Raw genomic sequence first — 19777 nt, 5'->3', positions numbered from 1 at the left:
CATGGTAGAGAGCTTGCACAATACTAATTTTAATCTCTTGGTTTTATTAAATATCAGTGCGTATTCTATAATATGCCATATGATAACGCAAAGTTGTCTATTTAACGTCATAAATTAAGTGGAAATTAATTAGTCATGGTATGTAATCATGTAACCCAGGGATGGGCAATTGTAGGCCCGCGGTGTCACGCCCTGACCTTAGAGAGCCTTTTTATGTCTCTATTTGGTTTGGTCAGGGTGTGATTTGGGTGGGCATTCTATGTTCTTTATTTCTATGTTTTGTGTTTCTATGTTTTGGCCGGGTATGGTTCTCAATCACGGACAGCTGTCTATCGTTGTCTCTGATTGGGAATCATACTTAGGCAGCTTGTTTTGCCACCTTAGGTTGTGGGATGTTGTTTTTTGTTAGCTCTGTGTAGCCTTCAAGACGTGACGTTCGTTGTTCTTTTGTTGTTTTGTTTGGTGTTCGGTTTTAATAAAGAAGCATGAACACGTACTACGCTGCTGCCACCACCATGCTTCATTGTGTGGATGGTGCTCTCGGGGTGATGAGAGGTGTTGGGTTTGCGCCAGACATATCGTTTTCCTTGATGGCCAAAGCATATCCACTTCATCTAAGAATATCCATTTCATCTAACCAGAGTACCTTCTTTCATATGTTTGGGGAGTCTCCCAGATGCGTTTTGGCGAACAGCCAATATATTTGCTTATTTTTTTTCACCCCACCTCCTGACCGGAGCTACAAACAGACCTCTCTCAGGAAATAGGAAGACTTATTTATTCAGCTCGGCCTCCATCCTGCCTTTCACTCTCTCTGCTGCCAATCACCTAACAATGCAATACAGCAATCTAATAACACACACCGACCTCCACTTTAGAACGAGATGTGTTTAACTGGGATAGTCGATTGACATGATAACAGAGTAACCCACAGTATAAGATCAAAGCAACAACAGCTGTCATTATTGTTGTCTGCTCACAGTACAAAATAACCCACGCCCACAGTACATCTCATAACCAAAGATAAGTTACAGCTGTTATTAGCCAGACCTCTGGCTGTGGTTGGATGCTGTGTGTGCTGTGAAGAAGAAGAGCAAAGTAAGAGGCACAGTGAATTACCTTTGACCTTACCCTTCGCCAGTCCACCCGCTCCCTCATAACATGATTTATATAATCAAGGGCTCCCATCGACAAGAGGAGAGATCTGAGAAGCTCTGGCCTGTAGAGTGCTCCACGCTCCACTCAGTATCTACTCTCAGTTCCACTGTATCCACTCGTTTAGTTTTCCCATCTCAGGAAAGATAGGTTTTCACACAGTGAGGGAGTGCTTGAAAACCAACATATGGGGAGCTCCAGAACTTGGAGAGAGGGTTGGAGTAAAACTGACCCTGATGTACTTAGAGGGTTTATGTGCTGTCGGGTCCATTGAAAGCCAATGGAGATTGCCAAAACCAATTTCGCCATGCCAATCATTGTGGACCACCAGAAATCCACAGGCACAAGAATAAATGAAAGTGAATGAGCATGCGGTGAAGTGCAGCTTTGAGAATAATTTTAGCCTATGAACTGGTAGAGTAGGGAGTGTGGGTTGGGGTAATGGTGGAGTGGGGTTTTTAACTCTGGACCAAACAATTTAACAGCAGACACACATCATTAAGGACAGACAGGGAGTCATTTATCTAACGATAATGATGGTTTCGGTACGAGTGTGCGTTGCTCTCTCTTTTGTGTGTGTAACTCTTTGTACATTGACTGAATTAGCGTCAGTTCCACCAGAGGAATCCTTCACTGCTGGTGGTCTACAGGCGCACTGTATCTCTAATGGTGCAGAAAACATACCCTTTAATAGTTCGATTTTTTGGGGGTTGATTCCGTGAGGCACTCAGCTGATGTGTTGGATGTACAGTAAAACATTGACTTATTCTGCTCTGGCGTTGTACAGCTGAAAATGATCGTTTTGGTTTCAATGCAGTTGCCTTGTTTTACAAATAAAAACTATCATCGTTCAATTTTTATGGTTACATTGGGAAAGGGGCACATTAGAGTTATTAGTGCTGGTGCTATTGTTTTAATGCCTTTGGCTGGCCTTGCATGTTTTTATGACTGCTGATGTGACCAGCAGTTAGGGTTGGGCTGAGACTACAGGCTAGACTACCCATACTGCACTGGTGTATTGTACTGTACACACATCTGGACGGAGAGAGAGCCAGACTCCTGATTCTCATCACTCCCGACAGGCCCAGTCAAAGGAAACCGGGGGACACCATTTCAGGAAGTTTTCTTTGGCCCGAGAGGAAACCAAAAAGTAGGGTTAGGAAAGGATGCCGGTCCATTTTTAGCAATGTTGGGTTGGGGAATCGAGGGACTGGGAGTGGGGATTGGGAACAGAGCGATCCTGGCTAAAACCACTGTAATGTTTATAATGTTTGTGTCAGACCGACGTGGTATTTCTTTGAAATAACCTCCGTACACTATCATTCTCTGTCACTTTACAATGCATTTTACAATGCATATGATGGCCATTGTAAAATGTACGTAATATCCGACCACATCAACGCGATAATGAGTATTATTTCCTTTCTGAATAGAGATACCCATTCAGGGTTAACTGTGTATTCACAGCCGAGTTTCATCGTGTTAGTACAGCATTAGTAAAAGTTGCCCTCTTTGCATTTCACCAAATCTTCTTGGCCTTGTGATCAATGGGAACTGCACTGTCACGCCTTGAATGAATCACACATGGCGTTGTCGTTGTTAGGAGGCTAGAGTTTACATCTTAATGTCACAATGAGCTTGCGTGCTCGGCCCTGACAAGAGCTCAGCTCAATGCATCTCATCGCTAACTGCCAACCACTTACTGTACTGCCAGATGAGAGGGTTTTAAGGGGCAATCCCCCTCCCTGTCTCCAGCACTGTGACTCTCAAAACCCACAGTGGCATGATAAGTGACCTCCCTTATCTCTCCTCTCTCTCATGCTTACTCTCTCTCACTCTTTCTGTTTCGCACCCCCCCTGCCCTCTCTCTCTCTTCCTCTATCCCTCCCTCTCTCTCTTAGGGACCTGAGGAATAATTTGATTGGCACGGTGGAGCACGGGGCCTTCCGCGGACTGGTGGCTCTGAGGAGACTGTAAGTGTGAAGCGGGTTGTCATAGTGGGTGGGCTACACGGCGTGACGAGGCCAGGGTCTTATGGGGGTTAAGGGGCTGGGTTATTACACTGTGACAAATATGACATCATGATTAAAGAAGAAGCAAATTCATTGTTTCCTGAAGTGGTAGATAAATCTCTCTCTCTCTCTCTCTCTCTCTCTCTCTCTCTCTCTCTCTCTCTCTCTCTCTCTCTCTCTCTCTCTCTCTCTCTCTCTCTCTCTCTCTCTCTCTCTCTCTCTCTCTCTCTCTCTCTCTCTCTCTCTCTCTCTCTCTCTCACTCTACTCTACTCTACTCTACTCTACTCACTCACTCTACTCACTCACTCACTCACTCACTCACTCACTCACTCACTCACTCACTCACTCACTCACACAAAGATGGTCATAGATAAACCCTGCAGCGTAAATGACTTAATTCCATCATGATTGTTAGGAGGTTCTGGGGTGTTGCAGCAGGCAAGTGCGCCAGGCTCTGGGAGCAGCAGAGTGCTAATTTAAGTGCTCCCCAACTGGTGATTACTTGAGTGCCTTGCTTATTTTCCCACAGCTGCTCCAGCAAAGCAGCTCTTTAATTACAGAGGGGAAGGGCACAGAGCCACGACAGCCTTCTGTGAGTGTGTGTTTGCGCGCGCATGTGTGTGTGGTGCATAAGTGTGTGAGGATGGATGGTAATGTGAGGGGTGAAGGGGTAACAGAAGGTCGGGGTTGATATCCCACGATTTGGAATAAATAAACATTTGACTGGTGGTTTAACACCATAGTTCCTTGAGCTGCTTAAGCTCTCGTTATTACGTCATTATGAGAGGAGACGGCACAAAAAACACACACAACACACTTGTTGTCACAGCCAAGCTCATTCTGTATTATCTCATGCCAGCTCTCCTGCGATGATCAGTGCTCTTAATGCTTTTAGTCAGATGGGCTTGGCTTATCTCTAAGCCATCATTTAAAGTGAGCTTTTTTGTCCTTATAGGGATCTGTCCAACAATCGGATTGGCTGCCTCTCTCCTGAAATGTTTGTAGACCTTGGCAATCTCTCTAAATTGTGAGTAATCTCTAAATTGAAAACATACAGCACTGTACGCACAATTTGAGATGTTTTGAGATGTAGGATCTATGTTTTTTCTCTTAGATACGGCTGTTTCAAAGTAACGCAACAGCAGATACTGTGGCTTTTCTACTTGTTCAAAGTTAACTAGTTTGATGTGTATTTGCCCTGTTATCCCCACAGGAATCTATCAGGAAATATTTTCTCTTCCTTGCCGGTGGGACTATTCACACACCTCCTGTCTCTCGAAGTCCTGTAAGAAAACAAAATGAAACAACACACACACAAACACACACACACACACCCTACGAACAGATAGTCAGTCACACCCTGTACCAAAATGACACCGACACACAGTGCGATGATGGTTTTAACGCCGTTGCCGTATCCCCCCAGGCACTTCTCTACAGAGTCTCTGTTCTGTGACTGTCAGCTGGAGTGGCTGCTGCTGTGGGCCAGGGCAAACGGCGTGCTTCTGGGCAACGACACCCTGTGTGTTCATCCCACACACCTCCGCGGCCTGGAGGTCCACAACCTGAGGGAGACACAGCTCAGATGTGGTATGTTATCTCACATCATCCCTATCTCTCTTTAAATAAGGCGCACACAACACCTACACAAGCATTACATGACAATTTTTTCTGTATATATTTGAATTTGTATTGTCCCACAAAATAAATGAGTATTATGATGAATATGGCCTATGATGATGACGATGTCTGAAAGTCTGTGGCTGAATGTTCCCTGCTGTCTGTCTGATCACCCCTCTGTGTATGTAAGGCGAGTGAATGGCCCGTGAGGAAGACATGGAGGAGAGCTCTGGGGACTGGTGAGGTAGCTAGCTGTTCTGGTGTTTCCATCTCTGCTCTGTGCTGTGCTGTGTGCTCTGAGCCATGGGGGGAATCACATCTCGTTTCTGATAGCAGCTCTCCCCCTGCCCTGCCTCTACACTCCCCGTCTCCTGCACACGCTTAGAGGATATTGCACCGGGATGAGAAAACACGAGTCACTGCTCGAAATGGAAATTGGGGTGGGGTGGTGGGGGTTGTGTGTGCATGTGTGTGTGTGTTATTTGGAGGAAAACAAATATTGGGTGCTTTTATCATTACATTTACATTTACATTTAAGTCATTTAGCAGACGCTCTTATCCAGAGCGACTTACAAATTGGTGCATTCACCTTATGATATCCAGTGGAACAACCACTTTACAATAGTGCATCTAACTCTTTTAAGGGGGGGGGGGGTTAGAAGGATTACTTTATCCTATCCTAGGTATTCCTTAAAGAGGTGGGGTTTCAGGTGTCTCCGGAAGGTGGTGATTGACTCCGCTGACCTGGCGTCGTGAGGGAGTTTGTTCCACCATTGGGGTGCCAGAGCAGCGAACAGTTTTGACTGGGCTGAGCGGGAACTGTACTTCCTCAGAGGTAGGGAGGCGAGCAGGCCAGAGGTGGATGAACGCAGTGCCCTTGTTTGGGTGTAGGGCCTGATCAGAGCCTGAAGGTACGGGGGTGCCGTTCCCCTCACAGCTCCGTAGGCAAGCACCATGGTCTTGTAGCGGATGCGAGCTTCAACTGGAAGCCAGTGGAGAGAGCGGAGGAGCGGGGTGACGTGAGAGAACTTGGGAAAGTTGAACACCAGACGGGCTGCGGCGTTCTGGATGAGTTGTAGGGGTTTAATGGCACAGGCAGGGAGCCCAGCCAACAGCGAGTTGCAGTAATCCAGACGGGAGATGACAAGTGCCTGGATTAGGACCTGCGCCGCTTCCTGCGTGAGGCAGGGTCGTACTCTGCGAATGTTGTAGAGCATGAACCTACAGGAACGGGTCACCGCCTTGATGTTAGTTGAGAACGACAGGGTGTTGTCCAGGATCACGCCAAGGTTCTTAGCACTCTGGGAGGAGGACACAATGGAGTTGTCAACCGTGATGGCGAGATCATGGAACGGGCAGTCCTTCCCCGGGAGGAAGAGCAGCTCCGTCTTGCCGAGGTTCAGCTTGAGGTGGTGATCCGTCATCCACACTGATATGTCTGCCAGACATGCAGAGATGCGATTCACCACCTGGTTATCAGAGGGGGGAAAGGAGAAGATTAATTGTGTGTCGTCTGCATAGCAATGATAGGAGAGACCATGTGAGGATATGACAGAGCCAAGTGACTTGGTGTATAGCGAGAATAGGAGAGGGCCTAGAACAGAGCCCTGGGGGACACCAGTGGTGAGAGCACGTGGTGCGGAGACAGATTCTCGCCACGCCACCTGGTAGGAGCGACCTGTCAGGTAGGACGCAATCCAAGCGTGGGCCGCGCCGGAGATGCCCAGCTCGGAGAGGGTGGAGAGGAGGATCTGATGGTTCACAGTATCAAAGGCAGCCGATAGGTCTAGAAGGATGAGAGCAGAGGAGAGAGAGTTAGCTTTAGCAGTGCGGAGCGCCTCCGTGACACAGAGAAGAGCAGTCTCAGTTGAATGACTAGTCTTGAAACCTGACTGATTTGGATCAAGAAGGTCATTCTGAGAGAGATAGCAGGAGAGCTGGCCAAGGACGGCACGTTCAAGAGTTTTGGAGAGAAAAGAAAGAAGGGATACTGGTCTGTAGTTGTTGACATCGGAGGGATCGAGTGTAGGTTTTTTCAGAAGGGGTGCAACTCTCGCTCTCTTGAAGACGGAAGGGACGTAGCCAGCGGTCAAGGATGAGTTGATGAGCGAGGTGAGGTAAGGGAGAAGGTCTCCGGAAATGGTCTGGAGAAGAGAGGAGGGGATAGGGTCAAGCGGGCAGGTTGTTGGGCGGCCGGCCGTCACAAGACGCGAGATTTCATCTGGAGAGAGAGGGGAGAAAGAGGTCAAAGCACAGGGTAGGGCAGTGTGAGCAGAACCAGCGGTGTCGTTTGACTTAGCAAACGAGGATCGGATGTCGTCGACCTTCTTTTCAAAATGGTTGACAAAGTCATCAGCAGAGAGGGAGGAGGGGGGAGGAGGGGGAGGAGGATTCAGGAGGGAGGAGAAGGTGGCAAAGAGCTTCCTAGGGTTAGAGGCAGATGCTTGGAATTTAGAGTGGTAGAAATTGGCTTTAGCAGCAGAGACAGAAGAGGAGAATGTAGAGAGGAGGGAGTGAAAGGATGCCAGGTCCGCAGGGAGGCGAGTTTTCCTCCATTTCCGCTCGGCTGCCCGGAGCCCTGTTCTGTGAGCTCGCAATGAGTCGTCGAGCCACGGAGCAGGAGGGGAGGACCGAGCCGGCCTGGAGGATAGGGGACATAGAGAGTCAAAGGATGCAGAAAGGGAGGAGAGGAGGGTTGAGGAGGCAGAATCAGGAGATAGGTTGGAGAAGGTTTGAGCAGAGGGAAGAGATGATAGGATGGAAGAGGAGAGAGTAGCGGGGGAGAGAGAGCGAAGGTTGGGACGGCGCGATACCATCCGAGTAGGGGCAGTGTGGGAAGTGTTGGATGAGAGCGAGAGGGAAAAGGATACAAGGTAGTGGTCGGAGACTTGGAGGGGAGTTGCAATGAGATTAGTGGAAGAACAGCATCTAGTAAAGATGAGGTCAAGCGTATTGCCTGCCTTGTGAGTAGGGGGGGAAGGTGAGAGGGTGAGGTCAAAAGAGGAGAGGAGTGGAAAGAAGGAGGCAGAGAGGAATGAGTCAAAGGTAGACGTGGGGAGGTTAAAGTCACCCAGAACTGTGAGAGGTGAGCCATCCTCAGGAAAGGAACTTATCAGGGCGTCAAGCTCATTGATGAACTCTCCAAGGGAACCTGGAGGGCGATAAATGATAAGGATGTTAAGCTTGAAAGGGCTGGTAACTGTGACAGCATGGAATTCAAAGGAGGCGATAGACAGATGGGTCAGGGGAGAAAGAGAGAATGTCCACTTGGGAGAGATGAGGATCCCAGTGCCACCACCCCGCTGACCAGAAGCTCTCGGGGTGTGCGAGAACACGTGGGCAGACGAGGAGAGAGCAGTAGGAGTAGCAGTGTTATCAGTGGTAATCCATGTTTCCGTCAGTGCCAAGAAGTCGAGGGACTGGAGGGAAGCATAGGCTGAGATGAACTCTGCCTTGTTGGCCGCAGATCGGCAGTTCCAGAGGCTGCCTGAGACCTGGAACTCCTCGTGGGTCGTGCGCGCTGGGACCACCAGGTTAGAGTAGCAGCGGCCACGCGGTGTGAAGCGTTTGTATGGTCTGTGCAGAGAGGAATATTTTTTTTTTTTTTTTTATATTTATTTATTTATTTATTTTTATTATTTTCATTTATCAATGTCAATCAAACAAGATATAGCAGGCACATGATTTGTACAGTGACAAAACATGAGCATGAAATGGGGATTGATACAGCAGTTCAAGATACAACAATTGAGAGATTGGGGTACCTAACGAAAGGTCTTTGATGTTGGAGATGGCATTTGACCAGCCCAGTAAAGTTTTTGGAGCCGCATCATGCACCTTAGCGGTGGATTTCTTTAGAATAAGAATGTCTAAAAAGTACATTTTCCAGGAAGATTTTAAAGAAGTATTTGGATCCAACCACTTTTTTAGAATTGCCTTTTTTGGCATACATTAAACTAGTATTTCCTAGTAGAAACAGACCAGGTGACAGATACATTTCCATCTATCAAGGTGCGATAAAGATTTTTAACGTACTTCAAGGGGTCAGAGACCACTAGGCATTAGGTCCCGACCCATTTGTCACTCTTTCTAAGTCTTTCATGTGTTTGTTTGTGCAGATTGTTGTATTCACACACTTCTTATCCACGTACCCTACCAGATACATTCTGAGGTTATTCTATGGAATCCTGAGTGTGTGTTTTTCGTTATGTGGAACAATCCAAGCAATTACTGGGTAATTCTACACAGTCATATGACATAAAGCCAAGAGTGGAATTAGGATGGTTGGAATAGTGAATTGTTCTTTCAGCCTAACACATCCATTATGGGATTACCGTGCATGCCTCCGTGGGATTTTACTCCCTATACAACAGCCTCCTAAAATACCTTATTTATTTGCTTGGCAAGAGCCATTTTCGATTGGACACAGTGGAGTGCTCTAACAACCTCTTCTTGTAATGTTATTTTCAACCTATTATCTCCGTATGGGTTCACTTAATGTCATGGAATGCAGCAAGGCTATACTGTGGCCATCAGCACTTCATCACGTATCAGCTGTGTTTGTTCAGCACCTGATGCTATAGGTCAAGGTATTACTGAGAATGACGGTCGATAAGAGGACAATTGACAAAGCTACCCCTCCAACTCATACCAAACAAGAGATTTGTCTCTCTTTTCATTATGTTGAGCGATCAGGTTGAACTATTAAGTTGCTCGGGAATTCCATCCATGCCGTCCTTTTTGTATTTTCTTACATTTACATTTTACATTTAAGTCATTTAGCAGACGCTCTTATCCAGAGCGACTTACAAATTGGAAAGTTCATTGGACTGTGTTCTATCGTAGTTCTCCAAAGTGATGTAACGAGTAGCAGATGTCAGGGTGAACACATTTTAAAGTGTTTCTCCTCCTTTCGTCTGTCTGACATGGCGTTCGGGTCGAGTGTCGTTCTCAAGCGAGGGGGAACGAACGGAGGGAGGAGGGAGGAGAGGTTTCCTGCCAGGATCAGGTGCTTCCTCAGATGGGGGTCAGGGCAACGTCTGTTCAGCTCTGTTCAGCTCACACAAACACGGAGGAATAAAGGAGCACGGCCCTCTACTTCTGTTTCCTCAAGGCTCAGCGGTGAAAACCAGGCAGGGCCTCTTTGTGGAATTCATTGAGATGAATTACATAGCAGAGATTGGTTGATTCATACACAACCTGGGTCTCTGGTGTAATGTCTGGTGTTATTCTTTATTATATTAAGCTACGGCAGTGACATGGTCCTCTTATGGTCACTACAGGCCTTATGCATATAGACCAATATACCCATCAGACCCTGTGGCCAGCCAGTAGAACTTGGTTTGAAGTTTAATCAACTCCATATTCTGAAAAAGACAGAGTACTATCCGAGCAACATCTGAATACAATAAGAAGTGTGGAAAGTGTGTGTGATAGGGCCTAATCGTATTGAGGAAATGGAAGGGTTGGACTTGTTTTGATTAATTAGGAGATTCTCATTTAATGGCTTCCCATCCTGAATGATGTGGCTCACTCACAGACCGACTTAGCAGATGTGGGTGGATGGGTGGGACTAGCCTGGTCGCAGATCTGTTTGTGCTGTCTTGCCAACTCCTATGGTCATAGTTGTGTTTGGCGAGACAGCACAAACAGATCAGGTACCAGGCTTTGGTGGAGCTGTTCTGTAGTGATTTGAATGGTTTCCTCTGTGGACTACTGCCAGACGTTTGGCCATGTGTCCACTCACTGCAGGACCAGCCATAGCAGCTGCTCGGCACGCCCCTCCTGCCAGGGAACACAGGTCAATCTGGTTAGAGGCCTGGGGCTGGGAATTGTTTTAAGATGGTCTTAACAAGGATCATTTAGCTATTTGATTTAGAATTTTAGGACCCCTGTCGGTAGCTATAATTTGGTGTATTTTTTTAAATAAATATTTGATAAAACATTGAATTTGGCCTGCTATTAGTCCATAGAAACACATTTCATAACAGATTCATACATGGAAAAACAGATTGAAGTGCCTGTGTCCTATATCTGAGAGATATAAGAATTATAATAATTTACCATGGAATGACCCTTTGATGTGGAAATGCCCTACTCACTTCCATTACATTTTCATCCCGGTACCGGGTTTCCTTCAGACGAGTCCGTGACACTTTAGTGGTCGGAGAGAAAAATGGATAACAACAACATGTCCGTGAGAGTCTCGTCTTTCCATAGAGAGGTCATATAAAGTGCATTCAGAAAGTATTCAGACCCCTTAACTTCCAAATGTTGTTACATTACAGCCTTAATATGAAATGGATTAAATAAATAAAAGTCCTCATCAATCTACACACAATACCCCCAAAATGACAAAGCAAAAACAGGCTTTTGGACATTTTTGCAAATTTTGTAAAGATAGAAAAAATAAGTATTCAGACCCTTTACTATGGGACTCTAAATTGACCTCAGATGCATCCTGTTTCCATTGATCATCTTTGAGATGTTTCTACAACTTGATTGGAGTCCACCTGTGGTAAATTCAATTAATTGGATATGATTTGGACAGGCACACACCTGTCAATATGAAGTCCCACAGTTGACAGTGCATGTCAGAGCAAAAACCAGGCCATGAGGTCGAAGGAATTGTCCATAGAGCTCCGAGACTGATTGTGTCGAGGCACAGGTCTAGGGAAGGATACCAAAATATTGCTGCAATGTTGAAGGTCCCAAGAACACAGTGGTCTCCATCATTCTTAAATGAAAGAAATTTGGAACAACCAAGACTCTCCCTAGAGCTGGCCGCCCGGTCAAACTGAGCAATCGGGGGTGAAGGGCCTTGGTCAGGGAGGTGACCAAGAACCCGATGGTCACTCTGACAGAGCTCTAGAGTTCCTCTGTGGAGATGGGAGAACCTTCCAGAAGGACTAACATCTCTGCAGCACTCCACCAATCAGGCCTTTATGGTAGAGTGGCCAGACGGAAGCCACTCCTCCGTAAAAGGCACATGACAGCCCTCTTGGAGTTTGCCAAAAGGCACCTGAAGACTCAGACCATGAGATACAAGATTCTCTGGTCGGATGAAACCAAAATTGAACTCTTTGGCCTGAAAGCCAAGCGTCACGTCTGGAGGAAACCTGTCACCATCCCTACGGTGAAGCATCATGCTGTGGGGATGTTTTTCAGTGGCAGGGATTAGGAGACTAGTCAGGATCGAGGGAAAGATGAACAGAGCAAAGTACAGATGATGATGAAAACCTGCTCCAGAGCGCTCAGGACCTCAGACTGGTGCGAAGGTTCACCTTCCAACAGGACAACAACCCTAAGCACACAGCCAAGACAATGCAGGAGTGGCTTTGGGACAAGTCCCTGAATGTTCTTGAGTGACCGAGCCAGAACCCGGACTTGAACCCGATCGAACATCTCTGGAGAGACCTGAAAATAGATGTGCAGCGACGCTCCCCATCCAACCTGACAGAGCTTGACAGGATCTGCAGAGAAGAATGGGAGAAACTCCCCAAATACTGGTGTGCCAAGCTTGTAGCGTCATTCCCAAGAAGACTGAGAAGTACTGAGTAAAGGGTCTGAATACTTATGTAAATGTGAAATGAGTTTTATTTATTTATAAATTAGCAAACATTTCTAAAAACCTGTTTTTGCTTTGTCATTATGGGGTATTGTGTGTAGATTGATGAGGAAAAATAATATTTTAATACATTTTTTATTAAGGCTGTAACGTAACAAAATGTGGAAAAAGTCAAGGTGTCTGAATACTTCAGCATGTAGCCTAAACCGTTCAGACGCTACAGACAGAAGTTGGCACTAGGTGGTGTGAACGTTTAAATGTTTAAAGGACATTTGGATCGTTATTGTTCATAAAAATTCTCTAGCGAATATTGTTTAACACTTTTTTGTTTACAAAATTGAAATCCCAGTGCAGCACAAAACTACCACTAACAAGTCCCGATCATCATAAAGGGAAACATACAAATGAAACAAATACCTAATGCAACAATGCTGTAAAGTTAGTAGTAGAAAATATGCATCTTTCAAATGATTTGCCACGGATATACTTTATAGCGCTCAGCGCATCATCGTCGTTAACGGTTGGAAAAATGGCAGAGTGTGAGACAAGGAAGCAACAGCAGCAAAGTCCTGTTTGGCAATACTTGAGAAGGTGGTGAAATAAATGCAATCTTTGCAAGGTGGAATTGAGCTACAGTGGCAGTACAGGTGCAATGCTTAACCATCTGAAAGGAAGGTACCCCCAACCCGTTGCTGGCAGCAGTGCGATAAGGGACGGAGTGAAAGAAATCACAGCGCTGATTACAGTTGATATGAATCCATTGTCAATGGTAGAGGATGTCGGCTTCACTGCCCTGATGGCATATCTAGAATCACACTACAAGATGCCAAAAACTGTGACGGCCTGGATGGAGAAAATGTACAATGATTGCTCTGCAAGTACAAGGTGCGAGCTCTCAAACACCATACGTGGCATTAACAACAGATTTTTGGACATCTATGAACATGCTGTCATACATCACTGCAACGAGCAATCACATTGATAAGAAGCGGGACATGAAGTCCCATGTACTGACAATTGGGAACATGGAGGAGAGGGACACAGCCGAGAACATAAAATGGTGTTAACTACCACTGTTGCTGAGTGGGTGGGGGACAGTAGTAAGGTGATTGCCTTCTGGTAAGTAGCCAGGACTGTGGTAGATCGAACTGCATTGCCCCTTAGCTGTCATATGCAGGATCCTATCTGAATTATGACTTCTCATATTATGAACATTTTCTTATTGATTAAATGTTTAAATGATGAAAAAGAATTGCAGTTTAAACGTTATGAACAATTACACATTTGTCACATCCCTAGTTGGTACATATTCAGTACCGACTTCTGATGAGTCCCGTGACACTTGTGGGGGTCGTAGAGCCAAACTGTTCGGACGCTATAGTCTCCTGGTCTGACACACAGCTGTAGCTCTGCCACCTTCCACCACAGTGGATTGAGACGCAGCCCTTGCAAAAGAAAACATCTCTAGCTTCAACAGGCAGATTTCTATGGGGATTTTTGTACTATGCTAATTAGATTTCATCATGGGTGAGGACATCGACTCTAGGGGGGTTGTGTTAACTGCAGCCCAGTGATCCTTGTAAAGTTTAGCTCTGGCATCTAGGGATCCTCGCACCATCACACACACTTACTCACACATGCGCACACACACGCTCGCACACATACTAGCGTACAAACACACACACAGATAGGGCATTGCCCTGGCTTTTCCTCGTGCCATTACACACACACAATGGCTCAACACCCCTACTTCATCAACACGCACATACTGTACACACCGGGAAAACACACACACACACACAATCTCACCCTGGCAGCGCCTGATAGGCACAGGCCATCTGCCACTCTGATCCTTTGGCACTTAGTGTTGATTCAACAGTATGAGCATAATAGCAGGTCAACAGTCCATCGCTTTTTTGCTGTGGTACCATTTAGCCAGCTGCATTCAGCTACAGGGTACGCGGTAGCTCCAGTTCTGCACCTCTTCATGTGCAACTACCAATACATGGCTCTGTAAATCATCAACAAATGAAATGACACTATAAAACACATGTAGATTGAGGGCCTCCCGAATGGTGCAGCGGTCTAAGGCACTACATTACAGTGCTAGCAGCATTGCTACAGATCCGGGTTCGATACTGGGCCGTGTCGCAGCCGGCCGCGACCGGGAGACCCATGAGGCGGCGCACAATTGGCCCAGCGTTGTCCGGGCTAGGGGAGGGTTTGGCAGGGATGTCCTTGACTCCGGTGGCGGGCCGGGAGCATGCACACTGACACAGTCGCCAGGTGTATGGTGTTTCCTCCGACACGTTGGTGCGGCTGGCTACTGAGTTAAGCGAGCAGTGTGTCAAGAAGCAGTGCGTCTTGGCGGGTCGTGTTTTGGAGGACGCATGGCTCTCGACCTTCGCCTCTCCCGAGTCCGTACGGGAGTTGCAACGATAGGACAAGATTAGGACAAGGACAAGATATCACGAAATTTGGGGGTAAAAAAGTAGAACCACCTTTTGCAGCAATTACAGCTGCAAGTCTCTTGGGGTATGTCTCTATAAGCTTGGCACATCTAGCCACTGGGATTTCTGCCCATTCTTCATGGCAAAACTGCACCAGCTCCTTCAAGTTGGATGGGTTCCGCTGTTGTACAGCAATTTTAGGTCATACCACAGATTGTCAATTGGATTGAGGTCTGGGCTTTAACTAGGCCATTCCAATTACATTTAAATGTTTCCCCTTAAATCACTCGAGTGTTGCTTTAGCAGTATGCTTAGTGCCATTGTCCTGCTGGAAGGTGAACCTCCGTCCCAGTCTCAAATCTCTGGAAGACTGAAACAGGTTTTCCTCAAGAGTTTCCCTGGATTTAGCGCCATCCATCATTCCTTCAATTCTGATCAGTTTCCCAGTCCCTGGGATGGTATTCTCATGGTGATGAGAGGTGTTGGGTTTGCGCAGACAACATTTTCCTTGATGGCCAAACAGCTCAATTTTAGTCTCATCTGACCAGAGTACCTTCTTCAATATGTTTGGAAAGTCTCCCACATGCCTTTTGGTTAACAGCAAATGTGTTTGCTTATTTTTTTCTTTAAGCAATGGCTTTTTTCTGGCCACTCTTCCATAAAGCCCAGCTCTGTGGAGTGTACGGCTTCAAGTGGTCCTATGGACAGATACTCCAATCTCCGCTGTAGAGGTTTGCAACTCCTTTAGGGTTATCTTTGGTCTCTTTGTTGCCTCTCTGATTAATGCCCTCCTTGCCTGGTCCGTAAGTTTTGGTGTGCGGCCCTCTCTTGGCAGGTTTATTGTGGTGCCATATTCTTTAAAAAAATAATAATAGTGGATTTAATGGTGGTCTGTGGGATGTTCAAAGTTTCAGATATTTTTTTATAACCCAATCCTGATCGGTACTTCTCCACAACTCTGTCCCTGACCTGTTTGGAGAACTCCTTGGTCTTCATGGTGCCGCTTGCTTGGTGGTGCCCCTTGCTAAGTGGTGTTGCAGACTCTGGGGCCATTCAAAACAGGTGTATATGTCCTGAGATCATGTGACAGATCATGTGACACTTAGATTGCACACAGGTGGACTTTATTTAACTAATTATGTGACTTCTGAAGGTAATTGGTTGCACCAGATCTTATTTAGGGGCTTCATAGCAAAGGGGGTGAATACATATACACGCATCCCTTTTCAGTTTTTTACACTTAACCAATTTGGACTATTTTGTGTATGTCCATCACATGAAATCCAAATAAAAATCTATTTAAATGACAGGTTGTAATGCAACAAAATATGAAAAATGCCAAGGGGGATGAATACTTTTGCAAGGCACTGTATGTCTTATATCTGCTATTTGTATGCATTATGCATTATTACCATGTATGTATGCATTAGAGTATGCATACATAAAATCAAGGTCAGGCCTCGCTAAATCGACCTTGATCTTTTCTCAGATCATACATTAAAATATAAATTTATTGGCTCTGTTATTGGCTTAGTTTAACCATGGATTGGAGAGGTGGATTGGAGCCGTGCCTTTGTATTCTCACTCTCTCAGTAAGGGTTGAGTACGTTTTTTTCTAAATGTAGTCTGTTACAGTTGCTAGTTACCTGTCCAAAATTGTAATCAGCAACGTAACTTTTGGATTACACAAACTCAGTATCGTAATCTGATTACTTTCCCCTTAAGAGACATTGGAAGAAGACAAAACGGATCCATTAAACACATTTAGTGTGTCATCATAGTGGTCAAACTTGCTCAGGTAGAACAAACTTACTCAATTGAATGTCACTGAGAAAACAGAAAAGTGTCATAATGTATTTTCTCGCCAACATGCATTTAAAAGTAAACATCTAGTTTTTCTAAAGTATCTGTAACCTTATTACAATACGTTTCCTTGTAACATAACTGATTACAGTTTTAAAAAATGTAATCAGATTGCATGTAACTGATTTACATGTAATCACTTACTCCCCAACCCTGATCTCTGTCAGATTTGTTGCATAGCATTTAGAATGTAGATGTAATGTAGCCAGAGATGTAGGCGTTTGAACTGAATGGGAGAGGTCAGCAGCCATGAATGGGAGAGGTTGACGATTCATGTACTGAATGGCCTTTCACACTATACTGCTAGCACTCTCCATTGATCTGAATGGAACTGAAGGTAGAGCGTTGCTTAGCTGGCTCCTTGGAGCATGTCCAAGGAAATGTTTTTATGTGTCCAATCGAACATGTTCCCTGTGTTCAGTGGAATTCCCAAGGTACCACAGCGAGCCAGTACACTGCAATGATCTCAGATCAGTATGTAGAAGTGTGTCCCTGCAAGCAGCGCCAGGCAGTGCCAGCATTTTCTAAGCTTTTCCCGAAAACTTTTGAAACCTTTACCTGCTTTTTTATATAGCCAAAATCCACAAAAATCATAATTAATATGGTAGTGACTGATTTGAATGACTGTAAATCCTCTATATTCCCCACAGCTTTTGTTAATTCCTACAAGCACAATGCTTTCTCCTGATTGATAATGTGTGTTTTTGTGTATGTGTATTTGTGCATATTGTATGGTTATAGTTGTGCGTTCAGATTTGCAATACCGTATTACTGGCATGATTTCAGTCATAGAGAATCATTCATTTTGATTCCCCTCCTCCCCTCCCATTCCAATACCGCACCAGTCTCTCCTTCTCTCTGGATGAATGAGTTCTTACCCTTCCCGTCCTCTACTCCTCTCCCTGACCCTCTCCCTGGTGTCTTCCTCTCCCCTCCTCTCCAGATGAGCCTCTGGAGCTGCCCCTGTTTCAGCTGATCCCGTCCCAGAGACAGGTGGTGTTCCGTGGGGACCGGCTGCCCCTGCAGTGCACTGTGTCCTACCTGGACCCCTCGGTCACGCTGCTCTGGCACCACAATGGCCACGTCGTCCACAGCAACGAGGACAGGGGCGTCTACGTAGAGGATACCCTGGTCCATGACTGCTGCCTGCTCACTGGGTAGGGGGAATCAGGGACGTGAGTGGAGAGCTAATCTCCCTCGCTCGCTGTAGCACAGACATACTCATGCGTTACATTTGTATGAGCTCATGCGGTACAGTTTTGCGGTACACAAACACACGCTCACAACACCGCATCTCGCTAACCATGCTCACATGCACTAACAGACAATCGCACGCATCTGTGCAGGAACACACTCTTCCCCTTCTCTCCCGTATTGTAGCCGAGATTTACCTTGTGTTATCGTCCGCCCTTGATAGGGATCTGGAAGGACAGGGACAGAATTGGATTGGCCGCGTGCCACTGCCTCTGAAAGCTAATCTGTGCCCCTCTCAGGACGTTTGCGGAGCGCTCCTGGAACGTTGCCGGAGTGCTTGGCGATCACAAGCTAACAGGAACAGTTGCTGAATCTTAATTACAGTGATAATGGGAGCAGCAATGCTGGTTTTCTCACATTTCGGTGCCTGTTGTCGCATTTCCTCTTCCTGTCTTTGTTTTCTCTCCATGCTGCTGTTACTGTTAGCTTGGCGGCAGACCTGGTTTCAAATACTATTTAAAATCATTTAAAATACTTTATCTGTGCTCAATTAAGCTTGCCTGGCTTATTGGACCAATCAAATCTTCCCAAACCTGTATAACCCGCCCATCTGGTCCTGTAAGCAGGCTAAAGCAAACACTCAAAATATTGGAAAGATTTCAAATAGTATTTGAACCCAGGTCTGCTTGGCTTGGCGGTAAGCAGGCTCATATGGAGGAGCACATTGTCGTTGATTAGTTTAACTGCTGCTACGCTCTGAGCCGGGGGCTCGAACATAAATATTGATGGTGCTGACAGAAATATGTTTCATTGTGTGGAATGCTTGTTGTCACGGTTTACATAGCACAAGGAATTCCATCTCTTTTCTCAGTTCTGGGAAAGATACCAACCCAGAATATTGTAGCTCCCACTGCTCCCGATTTGACCAACATTGCCACTTGTAATTTATGATGCTGAAGTTTACTATTATGTTCTATTCTCTATGGCTTTGTGGCTGAGTTGATTATCTCAAAGTATGAAGATGAGTGAAAAGATATGTTTCATGACCATTTATATATTGCGCTAGGCTAACAGTATTCAGTGTTACTCTTCCTAATTTGAATTTGTATTGATAGATTGTTCTGTAGCGGTCTGACAAAATGGAATGGCTTAGCATTGCCTCTCCAATGAGGTCTGTAGTTCACACCTGGCTGCTCATTACGAACTGGCTAATGGCCGTGGAACACTCATAGCTAATGGCAACTAACAGCTGTAGTGTTAAGTTGTGAATTGTGTCCATCAAGCTGCTCTGGTGAATGTATCACTTGTATATGTGAAGGGATTGGAGAGTGATTAACACATGCCTGTGTTCTCTAGCGTACACAGCAGAGCGGAATGGCCTGATAAAGAGCCCAGTGTCCATTGTTAGGTGGTGTTCTGTTCTAATGGGCCTGTCATGCCAAATAGTGTCCTCTTGACAAAAAGTGACCCCCCCACTTGGTCACAATGGGACTCGATAATCGATGGGTTTCACATGACTGGGCGAGGTCGTAGCCAATCAGAATGAGTATTTTCCCACAAAAAGGGCTTTATTAGAGACATAAATACTCCTAAGCACTCTTGGGAGTCTCACCTTTCTATAGAGGGAAAGGTTTAGCCCAAACTGTTCTGACGCTACAGGCAGAAGTTAACCTCAGATGAGTCCTGTGACGCTTCTGTGGGTCGTAGAGCAAAATGGAGAACACCATCATGTTTGTCAGAGTCTCGTATTTCCATATCTCGGGCATACTAGTTTGTAGGCCATTTTCGGGATGGCTCATAGTCTGGCAAACACCGCTGTGGCTAGGCCACCTTCCACCACAGATTTCTCTTGCTTAAACAGACTGTGATGGGGACTTTTTTATTATGCGAATTACAGTTATATGGGGCACGGTCA

General features: G+C 45.8%; 1 protein-coding gene across 1 annotated transcript; it reads left to right on the top strand.

Annotated features, from left to right (window-relative positions):
• The first annotated feature begins 485 nt into the window (after positions 1–485).
• On the top strand, positions 486–18240 carry LOC139562167 (adhesion G protein-coupled receptor A2-like). Its single transcript, XM_071379568.1, has 7 exons — positions 486–562; positions 3057–3128; positions 4124–4195; positions 4382–4453; positions 4595–4758; positions 17612–17825; positions 18162–18240. The coding sequence occupies exons 1-7, from the start codon at positions 486–488 to the stop codon at positions 18238–18240; spliced, it is 750 nt and encodes a 249-aa protein (XP_071235669.1).
• Positions 18241–19777: the final 1537 nt, after the last annotated feature.

Source organism: Salvelinus alpinus, chromosome 32 (assembly GCF_045679555.1).
Source record: "Salvelinus alpinus chromosome 32, SLU_Salpinus.1, whole genome shotgun sequence".
In the NCBI taxonomy this organism is placed as follows: domain Eukaryota; kingdom Metazoa; phylum Chordata; class Actinopteri; order Salmoniformes; family Salmonidae; genus Salvelinus; species Salvelinus alpinus.
The sequence above is the reverse complement of the archived record's forward strand: the minus strand, read 5'-3'. Positions and strand labels throughout refer to the sequence as shown.